This window comes from Rattus rattus, chromosome 16, assembly GCF_011064425.1.
Source record: "Rattus rattus isolate New Zealand chromosome 16, Rrattus_CSIRO_v1, whole genome shotgun sequence".
Lineage (NCBI taxonomy): Eukaryota > Metazoa > Chordata > Mammalia > Rodentia > Muridae > Rattus > Rattus rattus.
This window is the reverse complement of record NC_046169.1, coordinates 6665457-6676033: the sequence shown is the minus strand read 5'-3', so window position 1 is coordinate 6676033 and position 10577 is coordinate 6665457. Positions and strand designations below refer to the sequence as shown.

General features: G+C 52.7%; 1 protein-coding gene across 1 annotated transcript; it reads left to right on the top strand.

Annotated features, from left to right (window-relative positions):
• The first annotated feature begins 7629 nt into the window (after nt 1-7629).
• Nucleotides 7630-9047, top strand: Gsx1 (GS homeobox 1). The gene is made up of 2 exons (XM_032887169.1): nt 7630-8038; nt 8532-9047. Exons 1-2 carry the CDS (start codon nt 7630-7632, stop codon nt 8906-8908), a joined length of 786 nt encoding a protein of 261 aa, XP_032743060.1. The 3' UTR covers nt 8909-9047.
• Nucleotides 9048-10577: the final 1530 nt, after the last annotated feature.

The following is a 10577-nucleotide window of genomic DNA, read 5'->3' as shown; positions in this document are numbered from 1 at the left end:
AAGTTCCAAGTCCTTCAGCAGTCTGTGAGGGGAGTCTCTGGGGTAGAGGGTTTTTTTTTTTTTTTTTTTTTTTTTCCGGAGCTGGGGACCGAACCCAGGGCCTTGCGCTTTAGGCAAACGCTCTACCACTGAGCTAAATCCCAACCCCGGGGGTAGAGGTTTTAGTTCAGTCAAATGTTATCATTACCTCGAGCTGTGAGACATACATAGAAGAGACAGCACCCCACCTAGGGGAGACAGCACCCCACCTAGGGGAGACAGCACCCCACCTAGTGGAGACAGCACCCCACGTAGGGGAGACAGCACCCCACATAGGGGAGACAGTGCCTCACTTAAAGCAGAAAGCACGCCACTTAGAGGAGACAGCACGCTACTTTGCATTCAGGAGACCTGACTTCTTTCACAGCCACTCACAAGCTCTGAGATCTTGGGCCGCTCTCCCTCAAGCCCAGCTTCTCCATGTCTGGGGTGGTATGCTGGAGCTCCGAGCAGCTGTCTTTCTCAGAAGCAACCAGGCTAAACAGAGGACATCAGTTACATTTGAAATTTCAACCCACACGTGCTTAGTCTAAGTATAGTATGTAGATCCCCATCATATCGGAGGCATAGCCATACTAAAACAACTTCTGTTTCTGTGAGGTTTGAATCCCTGTAGGTGTTTTTCATTTTATTTGCTAAGTGTGGCAGGTCTTCCTGGACGGACCGGCCCACTACATATTGCTTCAGTTTTCCATTTCTTCTGTTTTTTTGTTTTTGTTTTTGTTTTTCCAGTCTTTTTCCCAGTTGCCTTAGCTGTTGTCTTGGTCACTTTTCTCTTGCTGTGAGAAGACTCCATGACCAAAGCAACTTGTAAAAGAAACCACGGGATTTATGAGCTCATAGTCCCAGAGGGTTAGCGTTCATGGCCATAAGTTATGGCAGGGAGGATGACATACAGGCAGACAGGCAGGCATGGCACTGGAACAATAGCCCAAGAGTTCACACCCGGAGACAACAACTGTGAGGCAGAGGGAAGGAGGGAGGGAGAGAGGAGGGAGGGAGGGATGGAGAGAAGGAAGGATGGAGAAAGGGAGAGAGAGAGAGAGAGAGAGAGAGAGAGAGAGAGAGAGAGAGAGAGAGCTAACTGGGAACAGCATCATGGGCTTTGAAACCCCAGAACCCATTCCCAGTGACACACCCCCTCCAACAAAGCCACCACACCTCCTCCTAATCCTTCTGACTTCCACCAACTAGGAACCAATCATTCCAATATATGAGCCTATGCGGGGCGGCGGGGGCACATAATTCAAATTACCACAGCTATCTTCTAGAGAGACTTCCTCATTTATCTACTTAACGTAAGGGTTCCCCAGGAATATATCTTCCTTATCATTCCCTTTACCACCTTCCTCTCTCTCTCCATCCTAAGATTAATGCTGCCATCTTGGCACACGTGTTCCAAGCCTCTCCCCATTTCTAGTCCACCCTAGACTTGCATCTTCCTCGGCCCTTGGGAGCATTAGCCCGATGCCCTGAAGGACTAAAATCTGACACATCACTAGAAGGTGCATCCGTGTCAGATACCTGCAGAGCTGAGCCTGGTGGGTAAGTTCCTCGCTCCGGCCTTTGATGCCATCACATACTCATCTCTTCTGGTGAGCATCTAGGAGGTGGCAGCCATGATGGACAGCCCGATGTTTCCCTACAAGACATGCCTGTGTGTGCACCCATGCATTTGCGCATCCTCTCACACATCTTTTTTTTTTTTTTTTTTTGGTTCTTTTTTTCAGAGCTGGAGACCGAACCCAGGGCCTTGCGCTTCTTCCTAGGCAAGCGCTCTACCACTGAGCTAAATCCCCAACCCATCTCTCACACATCTTTGATCCTAGCCTTTAATTCCTCTTTACTTTCTCTGAGTAGTTCCTTGTCTGGCTGCCCTGATACCACCTCAGTTGGCTGGTGTTCGTCTCTTGGCCCAGTTCAGTCTTCTTTCTTCTTCGCCCTGCTCACTCATTAACTTGCAAACTTATTTGTTGGACCCTTTCTGTCTCCACCAAGAGTCCACAAATCGCACTTCTCAGACTCACATCTGGCTTGGCTACTCCCCTGGCTTAAAAATCTTGGAACGTGGAGCTTGCAGTGGTTTGAATATGCTTGGTCCGGGGAGTGTCATTATTAGGAGGTGTGGCCCTGTTGGAGGAAGTGTGTCACTGTAAGGTGGGCTTCGACACCTTCCTCCTAGCTGCTTTGAAGATGGTCCTCTCCTGGTGGCCTTCAGATCAAGATGCAGAACTCTCCAACTTCTCCTGTACCATGCTTGCCCGGATGCCGCCATGCTTCTGTCTGGATGATGATGGACTGAACCTCTGAACCTGTAAGCTAGCCCCAATTAAATGCTGTCCTTTATAAAAGTTGCCTTGGTCATGGTGTCTCTCTATAGCAATGGAAACCCAAACTAAGACAGAGCTGTAGAGATGGCTCAGTGCTTAAGAGAATGTATTGCCCTTGCAGAGGAACCCTGTTCTACTCCCGGCACCCACATGGTGGCTCACAACTATCTGTAACTCCAGTTCTGGTCCCCTCTTTGACCCCCAAGGGCACCAGCATCCCTGTGGTGCATAGACATATGTCGGCACTATTTCTTAGCTATTTTATTGCTTCTTGTATCTACCATCCTTCCAAACCTTATTTCACCCTAATTCCTTCCATCACCACCCCCAACACTAGGTAGGGGAGAAAGAAGGTTAGAGGAGAAAGGGGGTTGTAGAACTCTTTAGATCACATCCTGCTGAATGGGAACGTGGAGTTCCTTAGGGCAAGTCTAGACTTTGTCGTCAGGATATCCAATTTCTTCTTCTCATCCCTTTGCTCACGATCAGTTGATGAACCAGAAGTGGGGAGCAGCTGCCTCCATGTTTATCCCCTCTCCAGGGTCCCAAATGTAAACTCACTTCAGCTGGCAAAAAGCATGCCCTTCCTAGAGCCCGGGACAATCACAGTTAATGGCCATGATCAAACTGAAGCAGCCCCACAGCCCAAACAAAAACATCGGCACACAAAATATCTGAGTTCTTTTTAAGAAGCCAAAATTCTCACTACAGACATAGGTATAGGAAGAGCACACATGCACATACATTTAAAACAAAAGACTGAGTAGTAAAGTAGTGCGTCCTTCAATCCCAATGCTTGAGGGGGAGAGGGAGAGGCAGAGCTTTGTAAATTCAAAGCCAGCCTGGTCTACGGAACTAGTCCCAGGTCAATCAAGGCCACACAGAAAAATTCTGTTTTTAAAACCGAGAAAGAAAGAGAGAGAGAAAAGAAAGGAAGGAAGGAAGGAAGGAAGGAAGAGAGAGAGAGAGAAAGAAAGAAAGAAAGAAAGAAAGAAAGAAAGAAAGAAAGAAAGAAAGAGAGGAAAGGAAGGAAGATCAATCTTAGGAGTCAGGCATGATGGTGCATGCCTTTGATCCCATCACTCAGGAGTCAGAGGCAGGGGGATCTTTATGAGTTTCAGTCAGTGTGATCTACAAAACCAGTTCAAGTACAGGACGGGCTACAAAAAGAATGTTTATCTCCAAAAAACAAACAAACAAAACCAAACACCCAAAAGCTGAATAAATAAATCTTGGAACATGTGCAGAAACCCAAGGGTTTCAGCATGAGTCTCCATGACTGGGCCTCCACTTTCTGTGGATCCCTTAAGTGACCATCATGGTCCACACACTCCTTGGGCTCTCCTGGCTGCAGTCAGCCTTCCCTAACACCCCTGCCCTCTGTCTCTGCTCATTGGGACAGCTGGGTTGCCACTGGCCAGCTGTCTAGACACCTGCGGCTCAGGAGACAGATTCAACAGGAATTTTCTGGCACTTCAGCCAAAAAAAAAAAAAAAAAAGGCGAAATTGTAATTGTGCTGCTGTTTCCCAGGTGTGGACTGTATGTATCTCTTCCCTTCCCAGCGCACCCTCTTCTCTTATAACAGGAGAGATCTCAGACATGAAGTCTTTCTACATAAGAACTGCCTTGAATGGAAGCCATTTTGTTTGTATGAGAACCCGCCTCAGAGGTGGATGGGGCACTCTTTAGTTTATTTGTCTGATATTCAGTTAGCAAACACATTGAGGTCTTATGAAGGCCCGGATCCCAATCTCCCGGGAGATTCTGAGACCCTTGACCTTCTGGGTCTCACCACATCTGCCAGTCCAGTCAGGCTCCTAAGGGTTCAGGTAGAATTAGGCTAGGCCAGCACACCAGAAAGTCCAAGAAAGTCCTGTTTCCCTGGTGAATTCTTTCTCATTGACCATTCACCCAGCAAACAAGACTATAAGCCAGGGACTTTTTGCAAACAGATACAGCAGACTCTCATTCCTTCAGAGCACGGATTTCAGGATGGCGAGGGAGCCAGAAAAGAGAAGGAGCGAAAGAAAAGGCAGGACGAACTTAGAAGTTGCTTCCAAGGCCAGGCAGAGAAGGCAGGGAGAAGGATGGTGTTTTAAATAAGGCTTCTCTGAGAAGGCAAACGATCTTTGAGGGATGGAGATGGAGAAAGTCCACATTTGTGCCTTTTTTTTTTTCTTCCTGCAAATATCTCACAAGGGAGGCCGCGGTGTGCACAGGGGAGAAAAGGCCGGGGATCGCAGAAACGGTTCCAGTTTGAGCTGTACCTGATGGACACTTGAAAACCGGCTGGGGGCGGGGAAGCGGGAGCTGAGACCGAGGGGCTCTGGGGGTGGGGAGCGGAGGGAGGGGGCGCTGTCGCTGGGCTGTCAGGCTAATCCGGCTGCCTGCTCCCACCCTGCCCCTCCCTAGGGGGCGTTTGTTCTGCGGAGAACAGTTCAGCTGAAGGGAGCTCTGCCTGGACCTTTGAGCAGAAAAGCAGCTCCGCTGCGGGGGAGACCACAAGAGGGACTGGGGAACGCAGAGCCAGAGGGCAGGGCGACAGGGCTGTGGGGCGCCCGGGGCGCGGTCCTAGCTGCCCATGCTGCTCCACGGAGCAGAACTTCCTATCCCGTGATTGTGGTGTCCTGGGAGCGCCGAGCAGGGAGTCCACTACCCATCGCGAGTTTGGAGGTGGCAGGTCGCGAGCACCAGGCCGGGTGAAAACACTCTGGGACAGGGTAGTCCCTGCTCCGGGGCTCCCCCCCCCCCGCTCCAGAGTTACACAACCAACCGTTTTAACATTTCGGCACAAACCCGGGTCCACTGTGGGGCCGCACATTAAAAAGTGTTATTCGCTTTGAAGGTTTTGTCTAATGGTTCTAAACTGAAAGAAAATGTTTTCCTATTACTTAATTCAATCATAGCGAAGAGCCTTGGTAAAAAGCCCACGGATTTTGTCCCAAAGTGTGACAGAGTTCTCTTTGTGTTTGCTTATCCTCCGCTGTCACACACTTTAATTCGCCTCTCTTTATCTGGCATTCAAAACTTTCTTCAATGACATTCAATAAGGTCTAGGGCTGGAGGGAGAGGGGGAAACTGGTTATTCCCCCCCACCCCCCCCCATATTCTTTCTCAGTAGCTTTGGCCTTGCTTGTATTCAAGGGCTCTTAACCCTTTCCTCGCTTGGGGCGCTGGGCTGCTCCCAGGAGGGCCCCTGCATTGGCACCTCGGCTGACTTGCCAGCTCTGGGGCGCAGCGTCCTCCCCCTTCTACCCTCGGGCAGCGTCCACACCCGTTCCGCCCTAACCCGCCTCAGCCCAGCAGGGAGCCCCTCTCCAGTCGCAGCTCTCCCGCCACCCAGCCCAGCCCAAATTTCCCAGAGAGCAATTAGAACGGGAATTAGGCTGCATTGATGCGTACCGGCTGGTTTGCGGGAGCTTTGGGGCCGAGACCGTAGCTTGGGGGCACCGCATGCCAAGCACCAGGGGACCACTGAGCCCTCACTCTTGCTAGATGGGGAGATGGCACGCCCTCCACGCAGGTTAGTTCCCCCTATTGCGACCCTCTCCCATTGTCGAGGCAGTTGGTCTCACACACACCCTCCCATAACAAATCATCTTTGATTTTTTTAACCAGTTGTTTGTGGCTGCACGGATGTCATGAACAGTGCAAAGCCGTGCGGACGCCTCGGGTTTGGGCAGCCTTGTACTGATTCATCCCCCCCAAACCCCCTCCGGAAAGCTTCCTGGTCTCACGATTCCGTTCACGGTTCAGAGCAGGTGACGGTGGCGATTTGTAAAAATCGAAAGTAGTAAATTCGAAATCTTTTATGCTAATTTCCCATTGTATGTTAAACGCACAGGGACAGAGACAACTCTGAATCCGGGGTGGGGGATTTTTAAAAACTGAAGCTGTGTACACAGAGCCGGGGCATTTGAAGTTGTTTAACCATTGTGTGACCAGAAAAGAAAAAAAAAAAAATGCCGCGACGGGAGGAGGAAGCAAAGCGCAACAGAAACCGGGAAAGACAGAAGAGTGCTCTTCCTCTCTCTCCAGTCGTGGGAAGGCAGCGCTTTCGTGTGCACCGGTGTGTCTAGTGGAGTGTGCACGAGTGGAGAGGGGGCGCGCCAAGTCTGAGAGAGTCTAGACCATCCGCACTCCCCGAGTTTGGTGGGGTGGGAGAGCGTCATACTCATGAACTCGGCTTTCACTCCCTTTGCCCTGTATCTGTCCATGTTTTCAAAAGCTATCTATCCGCGTACTTGATGCTGTTTCTTTACATACACGGCCCTGTTGTTGAAGGAAAGGGCTGGTTGGCCAGGGTCCACGGAACAAAGACGAGGAGTCCTAGGCAACACCAAAATTGAGACCCTTTGAAAATTTCAGAGAAATCAGGGACAGAGATGAGGTTAGTCTCTAGTGAGCCTTTCTCTCGTCCTCTGAGGCGTATCTCCTACTCAGAAACCCTGTTTTTCTGTCTGTGGGGGAGCAGGGACTCCACAGGTGGGAATGGTGGCCTCCTGTTAGGATGCTCCCAGGATGAAGAGTTGAGCTCGAGAACTAAGGGAAAGCAGTGTACTTGGTGGGACAGGGGTAGTGCGTGTTGGGGGGTGGGGTGGGGAGAGGCGGTCAAGGAAGAAGTGACAGAAAGAAAGGGACCACGATCAAGTGGGCAGAGGAGATGGGCGTGCGCCCACGGGGATCTGTGCGAGCGAGGCAGCACGAGTGCGAAATCAATAAGATAAATGGGCCGATCGCCAGCGCAAAGCCAAAGGAGAGTAAGAAATAAAGAGAAAGAAAAGAATATTAAATCGCGGGAGAATGAGAAAATAAACCCGAAAAGGGAAGAGGAGGGGGGCGAGTGCGCCTGTTACGGCGTGGGTGGGGTTGACAAGAATAGAGTACATTATGCAGTTCATTTAGTTAACAAGTGAAATAATGAGGAAGCGTGCAGAGTGAATGCCAAGAGAAAGGGCACAAAAACCCTATTGAGAGGCCCGGGCCGCTCCTGGCGTAGCCCATCACATGGCAATAGTCCTATTTAAGCGGCGCCGCCGGCGTCTTTCAGCACCACTAGCGCTGGCCAGCACCTCGCGCGCTCCGGGCGGCGCCCGCAGCAGCAGCCAAGGTGATTCCAGCCCCGGCTTGAGCCCCGCGTGGAGCCTCCGGGACCCGGGAAACTGCGGGTGGCCGCGGCAGAGGGAAGCCACTGCAGGATCCGCAGTTCCCTCGGGCGCCAGGGGCGGGCTGGCAGCAGGTGGACCGCGCGCCGGAGCCATGCCGCGCTCTTTCCTGGTGGACTCCCTTGTGCTGCGGGAAGCCAGCGACAAGAAGGCTCCGGAGGGCAGCCCGCCACCGCTCTTCCCCTACGCGGTCCCCCCGCCGCACGCGCTCCACGGCCTCTCGCCGGGCGCCTGCCACGCGCGCAAGGCCGGCTTGCTGTGCGTGTGTCCCCTCTGTGTCACCGCTTCGCAGCTGCACGGGCCCCCCGGGCCGCCGGCGCTGCCGCTACTCAAGGCGTCCTTCCCTCCCTTCGGATCGCAGTACTGCCACGCACCCCTGGGCCGCCAGCACTCTGTGTCTCCCGGAGTCGCCCACGGCCCCGCCGCGGCCGCAGCAGCTGCCGCACTCTACCAGACCTCCTACCCGCTGCCGGATCCCAGACAGTTTCACTGCATCTCCGTGGGTAAGCGGGGTCCCCGTGCGAACTTGTGGGGAGGGGTGATCTCAGTGGGGCAAGTGAGCGAGCTAGGAATGGGAAAACGGCGCGCTATGGGGCCGGTGAGGTGGAAGGGCGCTCACAGTGCTAGACTGGGACTGGACGTAGGAACCGGGGAGAAGACTGAAGATCCTGGGTCTGGGGCCAAGGGGAAGGGGTTGAGTTAAGGTCAGCTTCGGTGACTTCCATAAAGGGGTGTTATTAACAACCGATTCGGAGGAGAATTGGGGAGTCTGTGACTTGGCAAGGAGGCACTCGCCTGTGGAGTGTGGTGAGAGGAAGGGGCGTTTGTCTTGAGTCCAAGATTGAAGCTAGCTCCAGTTCAGCGGGAAATTAGGCCCACGGCTCACAGAGGTTTGATGATTCTCTCTCTCTCTCTCTCTCTCTCTCTCTCTCTCTCTCTCTCTCTCTCTCTCTCTCTCTCCTCCCCCCACCCCCCCTGCCCCACGTCGCCCTCCAGACAGTAGCTCGAACCAGCTGCCCAGCAGTAAGAGGATGCGGACGGCGTTCACCAGCACGCAGCTCCTGGAGCTGGAGCGCGAGTTCGCCTCCAACATGTACCTGTCCCGCCTGCGGCGCATCGAGATCGCGACCTATCTGAATCTGTCCGAGAAGCAGGTGAAGATCTGGTTTCAGAACCGCCGGGTGAAGCACAAGAAAGAAGGCAAGGGCAGTAACCACCGCGGCGGAGCTGGGGCGGGGGCCGGCGGGGGCGCACCGCAAGGCTGCAAGTGCTCTTCGCTCTCCTCAGCCAAATGCTCAGAGGACGACGACGAATTGCCCATGTCTCCATCTTCCTCCGGGAAGGATGACAGAGATCTCACAGTCACTCCGTAGGTGCGCCTTTTAGAGGACCATTGGTCCCCCCCTACCCCGGCCCTTCCCGCACTTCAAAGACTGGTTCTTAGGCTCCGGCTGCCAATCGATGGATTGGTAGGGCTTTGCGGTGGTGCACAGCTCTACGCAGAGCTGAGACCTTAGCAGAGACTTGAAGTCCTTGTCACTAGGGCTTCAGGGTGTTTAGGAGGACTCCAAATGGTGAACGCTGGGTCCTCCTCCCAGGACACAGCTTCTTCTCCCCCCCTCCCCCCAGGCACGCAGGCCGGAGAACAGCGCCTTGCTGACCGCCGGCGCCTCCTCGCCGCTAACTCTGGACTGGTTCAGGCTTCCTCTGTCCCACAACCCTCTCTTCCTCGGTCAAACTGGGCTTTTTCACTCCGCTAGTGGCTGTTTGCTTTCCTTTTAACATTTTTTTTCTTGTTCTCGACTCCCCCACAACCCCACACACACACAGTGGTCGTTTATGCAACGCGTTTGTTACCCCTCCCCCCCACTCCGGAAGCCTCTTCCTTCTGTCCGTTTGTCCCTTAAACAGGGATCAGGTCTTGCTGTTCGAAGAAGTCCCCTTAGCAGAGAGGACTGTCTCAAATGGTATTGTATTGGGGGAAATGACTGTTTCCAACACTCTCTCCACCCCCTTTCAAATGAAGCCGCTGTAAACAACCTCTCCCCCATCGTCCAGGTCCCGACCCCTTCTGGGGACTGACTGACTGTGTTGTTGTATGGTCTCTGTAATGCCAGAAGATATTTATTTATTTATTTATGTACAAAATTTTAAATAAACTTTTTTTTTCTTAGAAATCCCCCTGCCTCCCCGGGGTCCCCAGGTTTAGCTTAAAATGTAGGCCAGGCAGGCACAGATAAGGACTGGCACTCTCTGCTTGGGTGTTTCAGAGGTCCGAGCTCAGCTCCTCAGCCTTCAGCTCTTGGAGCTCCGGGATTCTGCTGCAGCTGCCTGTCCTTCCCAGTATTCCTGTGCAGGGCGGGCAGGCTGCTACCTCCGATCTCCCACAAAAGGTGCGACGCCTCCCTGGTATCCAAGGGTAGAAACCAGAGATCCAGCCTTCTCAGGGTTTGCGTTTCTAGCCTTTAGAAAGGGCACCCTGATTTTGCTTTCAGGTAAAAGGTCCCTGCATTGGCGCTCGATTCCAGGTGGTTCAAGCCTTCCTTGAGGGTCTGTGAGGGCTTTTTAAACATCTGTGTTAGATGAGATGCGTGGAGTTCCGCCGAGACTGTGCGCACAAACGCTTAGACACCCAGTGACAGGATTATGGCAGTTCCGGGATTCAAAACTGGGCAAACAGCCGATCCAGGTGCTCTCTAGCTCTCTATTTTTTTTTTTTTTTTTTTTTTTTTGGTTCATTTTTTTCGGAGCTGGGGACCGAACCCAGGGCCTTGCGCTTCCTAGGTAAGCGCTCTACCACTGAGCTAAATCCCCAGCCCTAGCTCTCTATTTCTTATCGGATACCTAGAACTCTTCTCTTTGTTCCAGAAGCCCACTACCCTTTCTCTAACACCCCCAGGGGAACCACGAATGAACCCGCTATGTCTAGGCAAAGAACCTCTTAAGCGGAAAAGAAGTGTAGCTAGGACTGCTCAACATTAATGACGTTCGCTTGTATTGTCTTCTCGTCCAAATCAGGCTCAGTACGAGGGTCTCTCTCTA